The 21,508-nt window shown below is 36.7% G+C and overlaps 2 protein-coding genes across 2 annotated transcripts; one reads left to right on the top strand and one right to left on the bottom strand.

The window, feature by feature from the left end:
• The first annotated feature begins 228 nt into the window (after nt 1–228).
• Nucleotides 229–14,560, top strand: LOC105226244 (maternal effect protein staufen). Its single transcript, XM_019990264.3, has 8 exons — nt 229–873; nt 3,186–3,540; nt 7,468–8,417; nt 8,493–8,680; nt 8,744–10,232; nt 10,292–10,582; nt 10,651–10,991; nt 11,087–14,560. The coding sequence occupies exons 2-8, from the start codon at nt 3,260–3,262 to the stop codon at nt 11,267–11,269; spliced, it is 3,723 nt and encodes a 1,240-aa protein (XP_019845823.2). The 5' UTR covers nt 229–873; nt 3,186–3,259; the 3' UTR covers nt 11,270–14,560.
• A 1,752-nt stretch (nt 14,561–16,312) lies between these two features.
• LOC105226243 (transcription factor Jra) lies at nt 16,313–18,410 on the bottom strand. The gene is made up of 3 exons (XM_011205072.4): nt 17,368–18,410; nt 16,942–17,134; nt 16,313–16,883 (listed from the first exon to the last, which is right to left on the bottom strand). Exons 1-3 carry the CDS (start codon nt 17,728–17,730, stop codon nt 16,546–16,548), a joined length of 894 nt encoding a protein of 297 aa, XP_011203374.2. The 5' UTR covers nt 17,731–18,410; the 3' UTR covers nt 16,313–16,545.
• Between the last annotated feature and the right edge of the window lie 3,098 nt (nt 18,411–21,508).

Raw genomic sequence — 21,508 nt, 5'->3', positions numbered from 1 at the left:
ACTTCATTCATAAACATATGTACATACATACAATGTATACATGTGTACATAGCAATGTATGTTTTCGACCAATACGAAATAACTAGCAGCGCCATCTGATGTACCGATTGTCATTTTGCGCCCTCTGTCCACGCAAATTCAAATACGAAATCGTAGCCAAGCAAAATAAAAATCATCGAATGCAACCATGTTCTCTGCTCTTCTTGTTCTTGTTTTCTGCATTCTGCATTTATTATTCTTCGAGTTCCATCGCAGCCGCACAAAATATGGCCGCACGTTAATTACAATTTAAGTAAATTGCGCTAATATAAGCAAATCAATAAGATTACTAATACGAAACAGCTTAGTGGAAGTTGTGTGTACAAAATAATAATAGAGTTCAACAATTAAATTTAAGTATAATTAGTTCATAATTGAAAAACGGTGAAGTGAAAAGTCTGGTGGGCACAGCAAAGAGAATTGTGAAAAGTTCATCATAGAAACAAAAAAACAAGAACTGAAAATCCAAGGTAAAAGAAGGGCGAAATTCAGTTCACATAAAAAGAAAGTGCAAATTCGTAATCAATAAAAGAGCAAAATCAATTGGGAAAATATGCAGTGAAGTAGGTGAGGTGCAAATTTGTAAAGCAATCGAAAGAAAAAAAAAAAACGAGTGAGAATAATCGTTTTGTTGGCTTTTTCCATACAACGTCACCGAAAAGCTAGTAAAGGAAAAAAATTGCCGTCCGACTGCAGAAGCAACAACTATCTTGGCGGGCTACGATTAAAAGCGGTAGCAGGATTGCGAAAGGCCGACGTCTTCTTTGCTGAGTAAACAATACTGTAACGACGGCAACAATTTTGCCTATCATAGCGTGCCAGCAGTACCAGCTGGTAAGTTGTGCCTACATACATAAGTACCTATGTACGTTCATCTATGCATACCTATTTGATTATACGCTTCCCAACTTAAATTGGCTGCTTCACATTGTCGTATAGTGTATTACTTTAGAAACGATGACGCAGGCAAAGTAGTCAGCTGTCTTCTTGTCTTGATGTTTATAGAGCTAGCAAAGAAATAGAGAAAGGGTTAGGGATCTGGTAAATAACTGTAGTTTAGCTTTGAAATGTAATAGAAATGAAATTAAATTCTTCTATAATTTACAATTTTGTTTATTATTTAGTATTCTTTAAAAATACTTGTTAGCCTGCTGCTTCTATTCGCGTTTTTTAATTTAAATTTAATCTATGATCATCAATATTTAATAGTAATATGTACCTTCTTCCCCTCTTTTTCCATTGAGGCTGATCAGTCAACCCCATTATTTATTAAATGGTTTCAAATAATTTTTAACACCTTGTCGTAGCAACAATTTATGTCACAATAAACGGGTTTATAACCGTTACAGTTGTTTTTCAAAGTCAAGAAACTACTTCAATTTGGATTTCCTCTGCCATACTACTAAAATCTCCAAGTTATAGAATTGCGTTATGTATTTATACCTTTTCTTTGATGCCTTCAGACTCTCTTGTCGGGGTTTTAATCATGTTCCTTTAATTTGGAGTAACAAATGGTGTTTTGTAAACTGCATCTAATCTTCCGAAATTGAATGCCCAAATTCAGGTGGAACTTTTTTACAGTCTATTTCGAGTTTGATAGTAGTTTTAACACCTGCACAACATCGGATACTTTAAAAAATACATAAATAACTGATCATAGTGACGTGCTGAGCCGATTTAGCTATGTTTGTCTGTCTGTATATCCGCAAATTAGTTTATTGATCAATATAAAATTATTTTATGGAACATTTTTTTTATTTTGAAAATATTCTTCAGATCAGACCACTGCCATATAAGTAACCGATCAAAGATACCTTTTATTCTATAAGAAATAACAGTGTGAAGGGTATAAAAGCTTCGCCGTAACCGCTGTTAACATTTATACTCTTTAAAGCGAGTATTTGCCTTAATAATTTCTAATAAATATGCCTACGTATAAATAAATAGATCTAAGTTTAATGAACTTTTCGCACTGATCATCAGGTGTATAACATTTGGGTTAAATATTTTGTTTCTAATATTTCAAATGTTTGTTTACTTTAGTGATTATTTTCAAAGAATTGACGCAAAGCATTAACAACAAAACATTTCCAGATGACTTAATGCTCACAATTGTCAAATTATATTTCTTTATATTGCATTTGTTGTTTGCTTACTGCAGTCAGCCCTTCGGCACGTACTCGTTAACCCGTTGGAATGCATGAAGACCGGTGTTGATGAAAAGTGAAACTGCAGCTGCAACTTTATCCAATTATAAATCTTACAAGTAGAAGAATAAACAGCAAGGAATAAGAAATGCAACTCCATTATTTAATGTTTCACATATTCGCAGGACAAAATGCAGTTGTATTTTCTCTTTGGGGTAGTTTTCGTACTTGTTTGTTCTTATTGCTTTACTCTCTAAAAGCTGCAGGATAGGAGCGTCTAAGAGTTTGCTTTAGGTAACTTGGTAGAGGTGATTTGACAAAAACAATAAACACAAGTTGAATACAACATATCGGTACAATAACAAACATTTTGCATAAAAATTTTGAAACAATGTATGTGTTGAAAGCTGACATTGCCCATTAACAATGAGCAATTTTTCAATTTTTGCATACAACCGCTCCTCTACCCTAAGTACAAATGCAAATATATAGATTGTATAAGAATGAATATAATTTTTTATATGATCAGGCTACGAAGTTTTTAGAAGAAAACATTGGAGACCCTAGAAATAACCAGCACGATGAGCGGAGCGGAGTAATGTCCGTCGGTCTGTACATACGCGTACTAATCTCACAGTTTAAGAGATATCGGTATACATTTTTGAATAAGCTGCTAATTTGACGAGAATTCTTGAATGGATTTTTTACGAGATATTTTCACCAAATTAGGCACAAATTATTGTCCAAGGCAACGATGTAATCTCCGAAGAAATTGTTCTTATTGAAATACCATGGCATATGTGTAGCTGCCATATAAATTTATCGAGAAAAAAATCAAGTTATCATATGGGATCTTTTGTATTTGTGAATGATATTATAGCTTCGGTGCAACTGAAGTTTTCGTCTTTTCTAGTTTTCATAATTAAATCTGCTAAACTTAAGCTGTGCTATTTATTTACCTCTTCAAATTGCAATCCTAATTTCTTTCTCCAATTTTAGTTACTAATTAACTTAAGAGGTAACGGATACAAAGAGTTATTTGACGCAGTTGCACATATCTACAAATCAGCAATATGCAGCATCATGCACATGTGGCACGTACAGCACCTCCCCACTTGCGTGCCCACCATATGGCTGTGCCACCACCGCATACCCAATCACAGCCTCATATACCGCAAATGAATTTGGCACATGTGCCACCGCCGCCACCAAACGGACAACAGCAACAGCAGACGAGTCAGCAAAAGCAGTCACAACATCTTAGTAATGGTCCTGCAACTGCTGGTACTGCTGCAGTGATCTCAGGCTCGTCCATCGCCGTGGCGTCACATGTGCGCGATCATCATACAGCACGGTAAGCCACAACTTGGAATTTGATATAGTTTTAATACTTATTCAGCAGTATTTCAATTAAATTACTTCTGCGTATAATTTCTAACGGTGCTTTTTATGTAAATAAGTATGTATCTTCATATGTCAGTTTAAAGTGTAAGCACGCATTTGCTTGGGATGATTCCTTTGGACTTTTTTCTATTCTCTCAACTCATAAATTATAATTTCTACTTTTTTCTTATCCTTTTGATGTCTTATGCTGTTTTATACTGTCGCTCTATGCAACCAAGTGTAGTCACCTTTGCTACATATGCAAATGAGTGTGTGTGTTGCTGTCTATGTGTCTACCTTGTCATATGATGGGTTGGCAAGTCTGCTTAGCTGCTTTGATTCGCAGCATGACTTCCGTTCAGGCGTAACGAGTTCTCTTGCTCTTCTACCCTGCCTCCTGGAAGTGTGCTTATTTATACATACATATGTATGTAGAGTGTATGTGTATAACTTTCATACGTCTGTCACTTACCGTACCATTACCATTTTCCCACTTCACGTTGAAGTAGTGGTGGCATTTGCAGTTAGTTGTTAGTACTTCGAAACAACAACACTAACCATTGTCACAGCTAATATTTCTCTTGCGCGTATGTTCTTTCCTGTTTTGCCATCTAAGAATTTGCCTGAAGCACACATATGTACAAACGGGCAAACATACATACATTCATTTAATTTTTCACCGCCTTTGAAGACATTTATTTCGTGCCACTATTCGATTAAAAAAAAATAGGAAAAAAAGTTCGTCATTGTTTCGCTTGAGAGTAACGTGTGAAAATTAAATTTTTTTCGTTATTATTCTGCATAAATTATATACATATTTACACCTAGACGGAACTAAAGTTGGTACTGATACAACGACTCAGTAGATGTAGAATCATACAAGTTTGCCAATAAAGTAATTATAGGTTATTTATTTTAGCGCTTAATTATGACCAGGACAGTGTATACGATCGTTTATTGTATTAAGTTTGTCAAGGAAACGTGGCAGACACTATAAAATGTATTTATATATACATACATAACTGTTAAAAGTGACGAGCTGTGTCGACTTCGTCATATCCGTCTTTTTATTCGTCTGTCTGTCTGTACATACGGCAACTAGGTTTTGAGATATCGATCTGAAATGTTGCACAAGCCCTCTTCTCTCGAAGAAGTTGCTCATTTAGCAGATTCGCCGATTTCGTATCACTATGGCATATACCTGTCATACAAACTAACGGATCAACATCAACATCTTGAATGGAAAACTTGATTATTTGACAAAATATCTTCATTCATTGGTACGGACTATTATCCAAGACAGCGGTGTAATCCCCGAAGAAATTGCCCAGATTGGATCACTATAGCATATAGATGTCATTTAAACTGACCAAAATAAAAATAAATTTCTAAGTATAAATTAAAGTAATGAATTCCAGAAGTCTCGAAACAAAATTCTGGATTTTTCATACAGTCACATCTATAGTTTTCGGAATTCATGTTTAAGGAGACTACGGAATGCATATAACCACTGCATAATCCCATTACACATCACATGCAGATATGTTTGGAGTCTTTTTTTTATTAAGTAAATGCTTCTTTGGACTGTAAAATTTGTCAACAATGCGCAAATGCAATTAGAAATGGAGAACAGTAACGAAAAAGGGATTATAAAATTTAGGCTCGTCCTCACACTCACTTAGCGCACTCACTTTTGAACACTAATTGAATTTGTCACATTTGAAAGTATTTATGCCGCAGCGTCAATGACGTTGACAATGCCACTCCGCCAGTGCCGCCGGTAGCGCCGCTGATGCTGATGATAATGACGAATATGAAACGCAACGCGTTGCTGATTATGGTGATGGCGTTGACCTATTTAAAGCACTGCAGCCAAACCGTAATTGCCAAATTCACCAAAACAATGCTATAAAAGAAGTGCGAATGAAAAAAATTGCAAACCCCCAAAAAAAGTGTGATCTTCAGGAGGAGGGGATAGCGGATATGGCGATTGAAGTGGTAGAGTGGTGACCACGGCTAACAATCGAAACAAAACGCCCGTTGTCAGTGTTTAAGCGAATTAGAAAATGTGCCTGCTTTTGTTGCATGCAACAACAGTGACAGCAGTGCAGCAGCAGCGACAGTGTCAAGGAGTGCCAACAGCCCTGTCTTATATGCTGAGCACGAGTTTGCTAGCTGTTATTTTACTTTTTTTATACCCTGAACAAAGTGTATTAAGCATTAAATGATGAGCGTGACGAGCTGAGTTTGTCTGTTTGTATGCATGAGAACTAGTCCCTCAGTTTTTGAGATATCGATTTGAAATTTTGCTCAAATCCCTCTCTCTTCAAGCAGCTGCCTATCTGTCGTAACCACCGGACCACTATAGCATCCAGTTGCCATTCAAACTGAACCATCAAATTCAAGTTTTTATAAGAAAAAATTAAAAAACAAATCCTAAAGAAATTGGCACGGATTACTGGCCAAAGCAACGGTACAATATGCGAACAAATTGTTCTGATCGGACCGCTGTAGCATATAGCTGTCATACAAACTGAGTGTTTGAGATTCGCCATTCTCACTTGTGAAGGGTATAAAAGCTTCGGTTCAGCTGAAGTTAACGTTTCTTCTTTTCTTTTTTTTTGGGTTAGGTTGATATTGTCGCTTGCTATGCTTCATTGCTTCAACTTATACATATACTTCTGCAGTGAATTACTCGTTGCTACTTCTGGCATTATTCATTAGCATAATCATGCATCTCAACTCCGTCTCAAAGCTAAAATGAAAAGGTTCGAAACAAATCGATAAAGTTGAAATTTATTTATTTGAGCTGCGCCAAAAATCAAGTATAAGTTGCCGCTCGTCATTTTATTGCTTTGCCTTGTCCATCCGCAATAAAAGCAACCAAACCTGTGTCAATACTATTGCAGTATACGGATCAAAGTGTACTTGTGCTTTTAGGCTTATGTGTTTTGTGTTTGATGACGTTCGCCTTTGTTGTTTGTCACAATCCTTTTCGTGTTCTGTGTACCCAACACACACGTACGCAAGCCAGAATGTCTTGACACAATGAAAGGATACTGTATTTGAAAAAAAGCGTGGACTACCTTAACGAGCGCATAAAAAATATGAAAACAACAACGAGCATTGCAACGTCCGTCTGCCGTCAGTGACAACAATGGGAGGGGTCAATTTTTTACCTTTATTCGTTGTTATTCACTTACGTGGGTCTATTTGCACAAATATTTCCGCGCGTTTGCTATTCCTCTCAGTTATTTCCTTCTCATGTATTCACTGTGACCGCGCATGCACTGTCGGCAAACCGACAACCAACAGTTGAGATCATTTGCCCGACACAGCAAAACGCATAGTGCAGTCTATATTATTTTGCTTACGGTATTATTTTCAGTATATCTTTAAATCGCGTTTGGTGCTTCACGTTTCTGGTGTATTTCGCAATTTTTCGACACTTTTCTGACACTTTTGCCAATGTGCATTGTTTAATTGTCAAATTTTTATTATTCCGCCAAGATTGTTGCGGTTTGTCAAATGTGGAATATGAAGTATTCATATTTTGAAAGCGCTGGTTTGTGGCTTCTTTGTTAATATTTATAACGAAAAGTGTGCATTTTTTAATATGTGCGTTTTATAGTGAAAATAGTTAAAAAGTGAGGAAGAGAAGAATTGTGGTACCTTGTAACAACAACTTATGTGTGCATGGACATTTTTATGATTTGTTACTTGAATTGAACAAGTATCTGCTCCAGTTCGATTTGTTTAATTTTCAAGCTTCTTAAGGTACATATTTGGAAAAAAGTTTATTTTGATTGAACAATTGCTGCTATAAAGTGTATTTCTCACAATATTCCTAAATAATTCGTTGAAACCACACAATAAAAAAACACATGTCTACTTCTAGTTTGAATCAGCAACCATTGCAACAACAACAACATCAGCATCCCTCATCTATGCACACCAGCACGCAGCTGCAAAAGCTGCGACAACAACATCAGCACATAAACAACAACAATAATAATAGTACAAACAAGAACAACTATCATCATCATCAAGCGCAGCAGCAATACAACAATAGCACGAGCAATACGCACGGCAATGTGTTGCCGGTACAAGCAGCAATACAACAACAGCAACAATCGAAGCAAAGCACACAGGTGCCACATCATACGTCGCGACATCACCAGCAGCAGCAGCAGCAGCATCAGTTACATCATCAACAACAACCACAACAACAAGCAACGCAGCAGCTGCAACATAAGCATACAGTGGCTCCAATGCCACCACAGCAGTCACACGGGCACGTAAAGCACCAACAGCCGTTGCAGCAAACACAACCACAACAACAACAAGCGGTGCAAACAACCACAAATCTGGTTATTGCAAAGAATGTCATCAATACACATGTGCCACCACCGTCGCTGCCACAGACACAACATCTGCAACAACCATCACCTACGACTTTGAACTACTACACTGCCGGTAACACGCAAAGCAACAACAATAATGTGCATAAATCTAAGTACAACAATAATAATAGCATTGTGGCGGTCAGTGGTGGAGGTGCTGGCAGTGGCATGCCACCAAAAACCATATTGCAGAATCCAAATCGCGTGCTAAAAGCGCGCCTGCATGCCAGCTCGGCTACAAATAATATTGACGTGAGTACTGTGAGACCGTCGGTGGGTGTAGATGAAACTAATAAAGTAGCTAAGAACGTTGGCACCAATGTTGTTAGCTCCACAGAGACACATCTAAGTGAGGTCGTTGCTAATAACGTGACCACAACAGCAGCCGAAAGCACTACGAGGCATGAGAGTTTACAAATCGTCCAAAGCACTAACCAAGCAGAGGGTAAGTGGCATAATTAATAGGATACATAATATATATAGTTTGGAGAAGTTTCATTTGCGATTTTTGATTTGACAGCTGCCTCCATTGAGTCTAATAAGGAGAATATGACTAGCGCAGTACAAAGCTCCAATTCCACCATTGAAGTTAGCAGCAGCACGACAAACAACAACCACATATTGTCCAATGAAGACAACACAGTGGCGAAAAATTCGAAAGAAAAGACACCGATGTGTTTGGTCAACGAATTGGCGCGTTACAATAAAGTAAATACATTTCCTTATTATTGTTGTTATTTTAATTTAGTGACTGCTCTAATTCATTCACAGATCACACATCAATATCGCTTAACCAGCGAGAAGGGGCCAGCGCATTGCAAGCGTTTCACGGTCACGCTGAAACTTGGTGAGGAGGAGTATTCGGCTGAGGGTTTCAAAATAAAGAAAGCCCAACACTTGGCAGCTGCTGAGGCTATCGAAAAGACTAAATACAAACATCCCGTGCCGAAAGTGATACGCCGCGGCGCGGATGGTGAGGGGAGTTCATCGCGTGCCAACATCACGCCTACAGTCGAGTTAAATGCGCTCGCTATGAAATTGGGTCAACAGACCTACTATCTGCTCGATCCACGACAAGTTGGACCGAACGATGGCATGGGACCACCACCAGACGCTATGATGGCACCACGTTTCAATGTGCCACCGCCACCACATGCGCTGCCACCACACGCCATGGCCGGTGGTCATATGCTACCGCAGCACCCACCACCACATGTGCGTTTAATGGATCCGGCATATGTGCGCCGCAACGGCCCGTATGCCCCAGCGCCACCACAACCTCAGATGCACGGACTTCCCGCTGCCGGCTCGGTTATGCGTCCACGTTATGGTGCGCCCGCACAACGTGCGTACATGCCCAAATATAACCAACAGCAACGTTACCCGTTAATGGCGCCACCACCTATGGCCGGCGGTCCACATAACGGTATGCTGCCACCGCCACCTTTGCCACACCAACAGCACCCACACCACGGTGGTATGCCACATCGTTATGGCATGCCTGCTGCTTTGACCAAGGTGACACTAGTCGTGGGAAAGCAGAAATTTGTAGGGCTGGGCCGTACATTGCAACAAGCCAAGCACGATGCCGCAGCGCGTGCCTTGCAAGTGCTCAAGGCGCAAGCCGCCACACAGCTCAATGAAGAGCTCAACAACAGTTTGGAGGAGAGCGACAACAAATCACCAATCTCGCTGGTTTATGAGATCGGCATACAACGCAGCCTAACGGTACACTTTAAGGTGCTGCGCGAAGAGGGTCCAGCGCACATGAAAAAATTCGTAACAGCTTGCGTAGTGGGCACCATAGTAACTGAAGGTGAGGGTAACGGCAAGAAGATATCAAAGAAACGCGCTGCGGAGAAGATGCTGGAGGAGCTAAGGAAACTACCACCATTAACGCCCACCAAGTCACCCATAAAACGTATCAAAGTGAAAACACCAAGCAAAGCGGCAGCCGGCGCTGACGCCGTTTCGGGCGGTGGTGGCAAATCGGGTGGCAGTATGGGTGAGCGACGAAAACGTGGCAGTAGTTCGATCAAGGAGAAGAATGATGCTGATACCGAGACTGAGAACCCCATCACGCGGCTCATACAGTTGCAGCAAAATCGCAAGGAGAAAGAGCCGGTTTTCGAGTTGATAGCGAAGAATGGCAATGAAAACTCGCGTAGACGCGAATTCATTATCGAGGTGACGGCACACGGCATGGTAGCACGTGGCACCGGCAACAGCAAGAAGCTGGCCAAACGCAATGCAGCACAAAGTAGGTTCCAATTAGTTACTTTGACTTAGCAATATATAAACAATAATATAAAATTACAGATCTGCTCTTGGCAATGGGCGAAAAAGACACCGCGGCTGCTGAACTGAAGTCCAACACAGCGCTAGTTTACACACAGTCTGTAGTTTGTGCGGAATCAGTAGTAACAACAAGCGTACCGGCCAGTAAAGAGCAAACCAATACAGTATTGCAGCCAAATGTTGAAGCAACTGCAGTGCCAGCAATCAACGCAGCGCCAGCTGTTGCCGCTGAAGCGCACATTGATGTGCCACTTGTAACCACCACAGCTGGGCAAGTACCCGGCATACTAATACTGCGTCACAACAAGAAACGTGAGTGAAAATATATACTTTATATGTTTGTGTTTATAAACTCATTGTTGGAATAACCTTTTTTGCAGATGCAACAAAGAAAAAAGAAAGCATGATTAATACTACAACACGTCTACCGGTGGTTGAGGAAATTGAAAACAAGCAGGAGGAATCGGTAATCTCTACAACGCAAACGGCACCTGCCGCGGTACAAAACAACGCAAGCAGCACTGACAATCAATCGTCAGCTGCTGCAAGTACTAAACCCATTGTTGAAGCTACTGCCACACCGGCTGTGGCGGACTCTACAAATACCGCTAGCAGCACCAGTGGCAGTGCCGCGCCAACCAGCAGTGCGTCGAAGCCGAAACCGGCAGGCGTGCACACGAAAGATCAGTTGCTATATCTAGCAAAATTGCTGGGTTTTGAGGTTAGTGCTGTTTTTTATACTTTTTTTTATTTCTAGTATTATTTCCTAATAAATATTTGTTTTCTCCTTTCTTTCGATAAATCCAAATCGTGTAGGTGAACTTTTCCGATTTTCCCAAGGGAAATCACAGCGAATTCCTAACGATCGTAACGCTTTCTTCCAATCCACCGCAAATCTGTCATGGCATGGGCACTAGCGCTGAGGAATCTCAAAACGATGCGGCTAAAAATGCGTTAAAACTGCTTAGTAAATTAGGCTTGAATAATGCGACGAATTAAACAAAAAAATTACAATACAAAAATTGTAATCTGGCAAAATATTATATTTTCTAAAGAAAATGAAATTCAAATTGAATTTGGCGCCACAAAATCTATATAAGATATGGAGTGTCGTGAAATGGACAACAAAGGTAAATATCAATATTATTTGAAAAAAAAAGCCAACAACAAGTATTGCATAATAAATTAGTTACAACAAAAAGTTTGAAATGTTACAAGGAGTAACAAAGCATACTTTACAAAGTCATTATATTAGAAAAAATTCAAAAGCTGAATGATATGTGCAACAAAAAAGTCTTAACAAATTATACAAACACAAAATATGAACAATGCTGCTACATATACATATATATTTTCCTATTTTGTTAACATATACACACTTAATTGTATATTGGCATTGAGCTGCATTTGTTTAATTTATTTACTTTACCGTAATTTTTGTTAACTTTATGCTTAGTCAAATTTGTTAGACGCTTAGTAGGCGAACACATTGTGTTTTCTGGTAAAAAAAAATACAAAACTATTTCATATAAAAGTATGAAAGTGCAAAATTAGACAAAAGGCGGCAAAGTTGTAATTTCTATACTTATTGCTAACTGTAAAGCCTTTCAACTGCTATTTATGTGAGATTCTCGCTCACAATACGCTACAGCGCACCTTCTGGCAAAGGTGTTCAGCTGCTTACCAATTTACTGTTACTACTTTTGCTTTATAGCCGCATGTTAAAGTGAAAATTATTAGAATTTGTTTATATTATAATATTTTGTAAAAGCTATGCTTATGCTTAGCTTATATTATTTGTGTTCAGTTAAAAAAAATTGCAACAATATTTATTTATTAAGCTTTATATGAAAATTATAAAATTTTGTTGCACTAAAGCATTGAATAAAAGCTAGCAAAAACTCTTTTTGATTGTATATAAATTAAATTTTAAAATTTAAAGGCAAGTCATTGAGAAAAATATAAACTTTTTCGCAAATTACAAACGAACCACAGCATTTTTGACATATGATAAATAAAAACAGTCGTGTCAAAATCATGTGTTTTCATGAGACATACGCGGAATTCTGTGGTGCTGCATGAAACTCATTTCGATGTGAGCAAAATTTAAATTTGATTGCTGAACCAAAAATGTTGTAGCGAAACAGTGCTGCTTACTTGGAGATTAATGATAAATCACATTTTTGCATGCAATTTTGAGATTAGGCGCACATTTTTGCACGCAAGAATGCTGGAAGAAAATAAAACAAAAAAATAATAAATAATTATTAATTATATTTGTAATTAATGTGGAAAGCATCTTTAGAAAGAATAAAACAGAAAATTGCAAACACGCAGAATGCAAAAACCAAAAGAAAAATGAAAAGACTAAAAACCAAAAACAACACGAATTGTAACATGTGGTCGTATTTTGATTGTGTATTAAAAATAAATATAAAAATTTGAAATTAATTGGGGTGTTGTTGCGGCCAATTGCGCAACAGTTGTTGGAAATGCACAACGTACACGCGTGTACATATGTATGTATGCATGCATGTGACAAGTGCTGGTAATTTGAAATTTTTAATTTATTTTTAGAGGAAATATCAAACATTACAAATATAAAATATCTGGCAGCAACAAAAAATACGCAAAAAGCAAATTAATTACAATCAATGCAACAGCAACTAACCTTTGCACAGGTAAATTTCGTAAATTTGCTGCTTGTGTTGATTCTAAAAATAAATAAAAAAAAAATTTTTTTTTTTGAAAATAGTTACTTAATAAAAAATTAAATTATAACAAATACGTGATGCGCACATGCGCACACATTAAGTATTTAAATAAAAAATATGTTTTCTTGGATGATGGAACTCGTCGTAATAATGAACAAAAAACTATTAAATTATTTAAGAAATAAATAAAGCGCTGCTGCACTTTAGTCGTAAATTTAATTTATAAACTGCTTATAGGCGTAACAACACACACACACACTTACTAACTATTAATATACATACATTCATAAAATATCACATGAAAAATGAACAATAGCGTATTTGTAACCAGTTGATTAAAATGGAAATTAAGGCGCTATAGGTTATTTATAAATTAAATGACACTGGCGGACCATTGAACACACGCTAAGTATAATCGGCCGCTTCTTGTACCCTTCACAGTTGCCAATTTTAATGAGGCGCACTCGAGTTTGTTGCGCCACGCACTTGAAACTGACGACTTGGAGGCGTGTACTTAGTTGTATTTCTACTGCATAATACATATTATTTATTTCTTCTTCAACCGCTTGGACAATTCATAATAAATTGCGCGGCTTTGTTGTGAATTAAAGCAGGGTACATCACCTGTTAAACGGTGTGACGCGAATTGGAAAGTGAGAAACGTTTAAAATTTAATTTTCATATTTATTAAAAACAACTTTTTGAGATTTAGAATGTTCGAACTCGAATTGGAAAGTGCGGAACATTTAGAATTTAATTTTCATATTTATTACAAACAACTTTTTGAAATTTAGAATACTTGAACTCGAATTGGAAAGTGCGAAACGTTCAGAAATCAAATTTAATATTTATTTGAAACTATGTTTGATTTTTATTATTATTGAGAATGTTTAAAAACAATTTTTGCTAGCTGTAATGTTTCAAAAATCGTTTACGCTTGCAAATTTGTCCACTAAAATACCGTTGCTTCTGCGCTTACCTTATTATGGGTTGTCCTGCGGTTTTTTTTCTTTAGTCTTAAGTATTAATTGTAAAAAATTTAGTTGTTTTCCCTGCATTAAATAAAAACAATGCTTTCATTTTTTCAATAAATTATTAAATGCATTTTTATGTTTCTTAAATTGTTTTCCAAATTGACTTTACCTTCAAAAAAAAAAAAAAAATTAAAAAAAAAATCGCTAAAAGTTTTGTATGCGTATTTTAATGGAAAAATTGAATATTTCAATGTGTTATGTGTTGAAAAGTTGTGCACAAATGCATCAAATAAATATATGGATTATGCTGTTAATTAAAAAATGACAAAAATGCAATAAAAATATATTTACATATAAAAAGAAAAATATATGTTTTTGAAAAACAAAAAATAATTAAAAAAAGATAAGAAGTGTTTGAAGATAAAGTAATGAGTTTTTAAACAAAAAATATCTAGTTTTTGAACAAAAAACAATGAGTGAAAAGACATTTTTTTTTAAATATCATTAATTAAAAAAAAATTATTTAAAACAAGTTGTGTAACTTCTCAAGAATATGAAACAAACTTACTACTATTTAAACAAGCTCCTATGCAAATATTATTAATAATAAAAAAATATACATACATATGAGAAAAAAAGGAAAACAACAGCAAACTTCTTAAAATACGAATGAAAATTGTAAACATATTTTTGAAAAATAATAATAAACTGCCCTTATATATGGTACTTGCATATTTATTTCATTGCATTGCGTAATATAGTTCAAATTTGTCGAAGGTGTAAGACAGAATGTGTGGATGTTATGTGGAAATCGTTTAATAAAACATGTTCAAATAAATATTTAATTTGAAAATTTTAGCTCCAATTAAATGCGCTACTCAAAGTTAGGTTAGAATCGTTGATTTGCCAATTACAATCGATAAATATCACCAAAAATATCATTATTTGCCCTTTTTCATATAAAAATAATTTATTCTCCATAATTAGCATAATATTTATATTGTGGCTGCAATTAAAATAAAAATTTTCATAAATATACATGACGTTAAGGACACAATTATTTGGACAGCTGCACGACTATATAACTGTGTCCATAAGAACGTGTGTATATTAATGTTTGACAGATGTCGCTTGAAGTCTGTCGCTATCTATGTGTTCAGCACGTAATGGTTATCGAATTGTCAAAATTTCAATAATTTTTACCTCCGCCATTATTCTGTAATTTCGAGTTGGAAGCGGACTAATGTCTAAATATACCGTTAGAATAGACGCCGGGGAGAATTGGTTTGCCACGAAGTTTGTAAAACCCAGTAACGTCGGAGACCTTATAAAATATGTATATAAGTGATCAGCGTGTTGAGCTGTCTGCCTGAATTTACGTGCAATAATCCCTCAGTTTTTGAGATGTAAGTCTGAAATTTTGCACACTTGCTTTTCTCCCAACATCTTTTTATTCCTTTTAACTTTTAGAAATGCACCTGTGAAGGGTATCAACGTGTAAAAAGTTCCTGCATTCAAAATCAATAACAGTCACAGTTTTTGTATAATTTTTTTCATTAATTTATTTTGCAAATATACATATATACATGTACTTTTTGTGCTTATTGCGTTAAATATACTTTTTGTTAATATATAAATTTTTGGGGGAAACCTTACAACTAGAAGTTTTGTATAAATTTTAATTTATCATTAGTAAAGCTAGCACATAAATTATTGTAAAGCAAAAAAATATTAGTATGTCTTATAAACATATGCAAATTATCAAAATATTCCTTAACTTTATACCTACAAGTAGTTTTTGAAAGCATAGCAAATTAGAATTTTTTAAGGCAATTTTTAGCGGAAAACGTCTACAAAATACAAAATCACGTCTATGAATTTAAATCTTTCCGTTTGCTGAGGCAATTGTATGGCTTTTCGATAAAGGCACTTCGCTGCTAAAAGCATAAATACGTAAGCTACATTATTTACTGTTTTTAAAAGCACACATTTCGTTAGCTGTATTTATTGCTTATTGTTGCATATCATAATCCGTGATAATAACTAGAACAAGTGGCCGTTCGCCGTCGTTATCCATGGTGGCGTTGAAATCTTCTTGCATGTCTGCTGTCATTGTTTGTGTTGCTGCGCTCGCATCCAGTGCGAGTACGGCGGCATTAGTCGTTGTTTGTTGATTGTTGTTTGGTAGCTCAGCATCAGCACTAATACCACCAGTGGAGCACATGGAGTTGGTTGAATGCGTCGATGAGCAATCACCGGTCAACGGTGGTGTCTCCATGAATAATTCAATGGGCATGTGTTGTTCAATCACATTGATTATGCTGTTGTTGAGTTGCAGATCCGATAAATCTGTATTTGCCTCAGTTTCGTCTTGCTGCTGTTGTAGCGTGTTGCGAGCCACTTTTAACTGGTTGTTATGTTGTTGTTGTTTGTCAGCATTTTTTATTTTCAAATCCAATATTTTCGTACGGTTATCACACTTCAACATAAGACCACCACTCCCTGATTTTGACTCGAATTCGTGCAGTTGCGTTTCCGGTTTTTGCCTATGTTCTAATTTTCGCGCGCCCACAACGGTGTCCTCATGTTATTTGCTTGCCAACATTTGTTGCTCCGTTAACATGGAGATTGTGCAACCGGAGTTAAAGTGATCCATCACTTGTTCTTTCAGTTGCGCAACATGATCTTTCAATGTTTTCACGATCGCGCCAAGGTCGGAGTTCTCACCCTTGAGCATTTTTACTTTATCCTCCAGCTTGGAAATGCGTTCCAGTTTGCGTTTGCGGCACTTGGATGCAGCGACACGGTTGCGCTGCCGTTTGCGCTCTAACTTGATTTTCTCTTGTGTTTCCATATCAATGGGGCTGAGCGCCGCTGGCGAACCGGGGTTTTGTGGTTCATCTTTAATAGCGACGGGGAAGTTTTCTGTGGAGTAATAAAAGAAAGTTAACAATATGTTGGTAATAATAGTGCATTTACCTACCTAGATTAGTGTAGGTGAAAGAGCCGCCACTAACGCCTGTGCCCACTACGCTTGCCGTGGTTGTCGGCGCAGCTGCTACCACATTACTACTAGTGTTGTTGGTTATCTGTGCCGCCTGCGACTTTTTGCTTTGATGCAAGTTACTCAACGCCTCCTCAAAGCCCTTCGCATATGCTTCCTGCTCAGAAGTAACCTGCAATAGTGCCAAAAATTGTTAATTAATTTGCTGAATACGCCCTCAAATTCCAATAGATGTTTGCAGTGAATAAGATATTCCCACCGAATCGTGGTGGATATTTTCGTCCGGGTTCTCATGGGGATCCGTTGCCGTGAGACAATTCTTTACACATTTTTTCTACAAAAATTCACTACAATACTCTCCGGTACCCAATTGTTTCTCTGTAGTGCATGATGGTTGTTACTTACCGTACTCGTTTTGCTGGGAAAGATCACACCCGGTTGCGGTGTCGGCATTACGTTGCTTAGTAGCATTTTCTCAATGTCAGGCGTATTTATGGTTTTCATGTTATCCAAATTGGGCGAATCAATGCTAAGCGGTGGGACCAAACGTTGTTTCTTTGCCGCCATTTTATTCAAATCCAATGAAATTGGTCGCTTATTCGAATTCACGCTGGTGTTATTGCTATTAGGTGCAGCAGCGTTTGGTGTTTGAAAAGTTAAATTGATATCGCTTGGTTCCGTTTTGGGTAAGATATTAACCGACGTTGCGCTGCTGTTAGCCGTGACAGCTGTGTTGGTGGTTGTTGTTGCACTGATAGTGGTTTTCATAGTAAAATCCTTATATTGTGTGTGAATGTGGCCAATCCGCAATGTGATGACGTCACTCTAGTAAATTGTATTGTATGTGAGTGCGCGGCTATAGTGCCTTCAGCTGTTTTGCTTTTTGTCAACACGAAATATGTACGAGGCCTTGGAACTGTTGCTGCTGTCACTCGTAGCTACTGTGTTTGTGGTTTGCTTTTGTTTGAGCGGTATGCGCTGCGATTTTATCTTGGATGACTCACCAACACGACTAGTTTGCTATCGCTCTGCCTGCGACACCCCTCTCCTAAACAAATTGGAATGTTATCGTTTGAATGGGAGGGGTTAGACACTTGTTTTATTATGATTTATGAATAAATTTCAACAAAACGTTATTCCGGACAACAACACGTTTTTTAATTAATTTTTGTTGTGCGTTATTATTTTATTATGTTTTTTTCGCTGTTTATCACAAGAGCTTCTTATGACGCAAAATCCCTTTAGCGCCCCAATATGCCACAAACACCAAATTGATTGTACTTTTTAATTAAATAGAATCACACAATTGCACTTTCCCTTATTCTAAACGTCTATTTGATTATTAAAAAATTGTTAAATAACTTTTAAAACAATTTTTTAAGGCCTCAAAGACCACACGTTTTCTTTACCAGTTCGTTTGATTACTTTTACGGAATATTCACTGAATTCGCTGCAATAGCAAATTTATACCAATTAGGGTTGCCGTGCGTTTTTTATAGGCTTGCTTTGGAAAGTAGGAGAAATAAGTTAATTTTCTGTAGTTTGTAATGATTAAAAAATGGATATTTTAATGTTAGATCGCTATTAAAGCTCTCAATTTTTATAATACTGTTATTTCTAATATTTTCAGTACAAGTATTTGAAAAAATTTCAAACTATATTTTTTCCAATTAGATCATAAAATGCAGCTCTGATTATCTCCCCATAAATTGTTTTTATGCCCTAAAATGTCTCAGTTCCTTCATCACAGCTGTGTCCGTTAATTTTAAAAGAGAGTTGTTCTTCTTAGGCGAGTTTAGAAGTCGTTAAAATTGGTAAAAAGTGAAAAAAATCATAATTCTTTGAAACACTTTGGAAAAAGAAGATACGATTTTTTGCATTAAAAAAATTATGTGCTCTGGTCTACATTGTTAATTCCTATGAGCGGAAATAAGTACGTTCAACTGGCCGGATACGGACACAATTTTCATAATACTTGGTTCGAATCATCACTGATAAACGGAAAAGATTTTATAAACTATGGAAAGAAAATTGTGTACAATTTATAGTTCCCATTATTTTTTAATTCTTATTAATTTTTGTATTCTGCAATAATTGTTTTAAACACTGCGACGGTGAGTCGGTGAGGTGTTTCTCTGTATTTATAAAAATCTTTATTTTATAATTATTTATAGTTAATATTTTTGAAATGATTATTTTTACGAAAAAAGTGGAGCATTAAATTTTCTACAAACTATATGAAACGAGATATTTTTTCATGTAATTGGAAGCGAAATTTGAATTTTGCTATCTGATGATAAGAAAAAAATAGAAAATTATAAGGGGGAGTACCTTCCCGATACAATTAAAAGCTCATATGTACTTGAAGAGGCTTCCTTAGAGCTTTCTAACAACCTTTCTTCAGAGTGCCAAGCGAAAAAATAATCTGTTTTTAACCTACCCATATCTACATATACCGGGTGATCCAAGTAGAGGTAATTTTTTCAATAGCCTTTTTTTGGCAGATAAGAAATTGTTCAATTTTATTACGAAAATTCACGTTCTGTAAAGAATGTGTTTTGCGCGCTTCACTAAACTTAAATGTGGTCAAAATAATCGGTCCACGAGTATACTATTCGCAACAACATCATCCATCTTGAGCCCCGGTATTCATTATTGGATAATATTCGGCCAAATAGGCTATGACCAGCCAAAAAATATAGCAGCATTAGCTGAGAGTGTACACGAAACCGTGGAGAGTCGATTCGGTGCCGTTCGCAGAAATTTGAACTGACGCGAATCAGTTCCACATTTCCAAGCGACATCCCGTCGGATATCACAACGTCAGACTTTTTCCTATGGGGATATGTTAGTTCTAAAGTCCATGCGGGCAATGCCGCTTCGATTCAGGCCTTGGAGCAAAACTTCACACACGTCATTTGCCAGTTACCAGGCGAAATGCTTAAGCCATCGAAAATTGGGCTCAACGGATGGACCCTCTGAGACGTAGCCTAGGCCAACATTTGAAAGATATAATCCTCAAAAGATAAATGCCAAAGAATATATAGCTTATTGATGAATTTTCCCACATAGTTCAAATTCAGAATACAATTCTCATGGAGTTAAAATTTTTAATATTAGTTTTAATATTAATCCAGTCACAACTTAGCATCTATTTAGTTCCAGTGTTTAATTATTTCGCTCCACCCAACGAAAGAGGTGTGTTCTGTTAACGAAGAAAAAATGTGTCGAAACAGGTAAACGCTTTAATATGTTAATTATAGATATTAAAACTCGAAACAAAGCGCCATTCTAAACGAAAACAAGCTAATAAACGAAAAAAATGAAAACTAAACACAAAAAGAATTCTAATTGAGTGGCTTGCATGTGAAATGAAGGGCGAACGAGGTTTCCAGCTGAAGAGCACGAGAGTTATGGTCAAGTGCTTGGAGGAAAATACGAGCAACAATATACATACTTACATGTGTATGTGTAAAATTCTTTGGTTTTTGCTGAAAAACCTTAGATGCCATGCAGTTGGTGGCTGCAGCAAAAACTAACAATCAAGAACAGATTGATGCCGCCAGCAGAGATGCCTCTATGTAGACATATGTATTTATGTTTGTAATTTTGTAATATATTATATCTTTTCTGCCAAATCTTGGTGGTGATCAAGTAAACGTCTTACCAATACACCTACAACCATAACGGCAATCGCTGCTAAGGCAATTGTTCTAAATGCTGCTCAGTGATGCAGGTCCAACGAGTGCGCGAGTGGCGTCTCAGCGACTTGTGACTTTGAAGGTTGAACGAATAGGAAAAACAAACAGTGAAAATAATTCAAGAAGCTTAGGGATTTCCTGCGTTGTTCGTGGAGAATCGCAGATGCGTCCTAAGCACTCACACACATGCAAACATATATCACATATGTATGTAAGAAACATTTTTGTACAAACAACCAATATAAGTTATCGCCGCAGAATCTAGAATCACTTGACCATTTCGGCTGTTAGAAGATTGATATGTGTAGACACTTGTACACACAAGTATACGTAACGGTCTAACGATTAGATTGATCTGCCAGTGATGCAGTCGCCAGCGAGGAAGCGAGTTCAAGTAAACAAAAAAATGTTTATAGCTTAAAAACGCTGAGCGGAAAACATAAATCTCTGCGAATAAGTACAACTGAGTTGTTATTTCTTTATCAGCGGCATATCTGGTGTTAGAATTCTCTATTTAACTTAACTTTTGTGTTTTTATTCACTTTTTCCATCATATACATTGTCTGAAATTGCCATTCTAAGTTGTCAAGTGGCATGCTTGTGGTTGTATAACAACAACGGTAACTTATTAATTGCTATACTTCAGTGCACAGCATAACACTTAAGTACTGTTTTCATTTCTTGTGTATAAACATGTGTATATAACACTCATAAATATAAAATATATAGACAGGCACCTCAGCATACACAATTATTAAAACAATTCCAGCAAAAGTTTCTTTTTTCTTTCACACTTGTTGCACAGATAAATGAATGACATGTTGCATTACATAAATAAGGCATGT

The sequence above is a fragment of the Bactrocera dorsalis genome, chromosome 3 (genome assembly GCF_023373825.1).
Source record: "Bactrocera dorsalis isolate Fly_Bdor chromosome 3, ASM2337382v1, whole genome shotgun sequence".
NCBI classification, from domain to species: domain Eukaryota; kingdom Metazoa; phylum Arthropoda; class Insecta; order Diptera; family Tephritidae; genus Bactrocera; species Bactrocera dorsalis.
Note: the sequence above shows the minus strand (reverse complement) of the source record. Positions and strands in the feature narration are given on the sequence as shown.

Excerpts from the sequence above, each read along its gene's own strand:
- LOC105226244 (XM_019990264.3), top strand. The coding sequence starts at position 3,260 with ATGCAGCATCATGCACATGTGGCACGTACAGCACCTCCCCACTTGCGT. Across the intron at positions 8,418-8,492 it reads AAGCACTAACCAAGCAGAGG|CTGCCTCCATTGAGTCTAAT; the intron begins GTAAGTGGCATA and ends TTGATTTGACAG. Across the intron at positions 10,992-11,086 it reads CAAAATTGCTGGGTTTTGAG|GTGAACTTTTCCGATTTTCC; the intron begins GTTAGTGCTGTT and ends CAAATCGTGTAG.
- LOC105226243 (XM_011205072.4), bottom strand. The coding sequence starts at position 17,730 with ATGAAAACCACTATCAGTGCAACAACAACCACCAACACAGCTGTCACG. Across the intron at positions 17,135-17,367 it reads TTCCCAGCAAAACGAGTACG|GTTACTTCTGAGCAGGAAGC; the intron begins GTAAGTAACAAC and ends GCACTATTGCAG. Across the intron at positions 16,884-16,941 it reads TTTCACCTACACTAATCTAG|AAAACTTCCCCGTCGCTATT; the intron begins GTAGGTAAATGC and ends ATTACTCCACAG.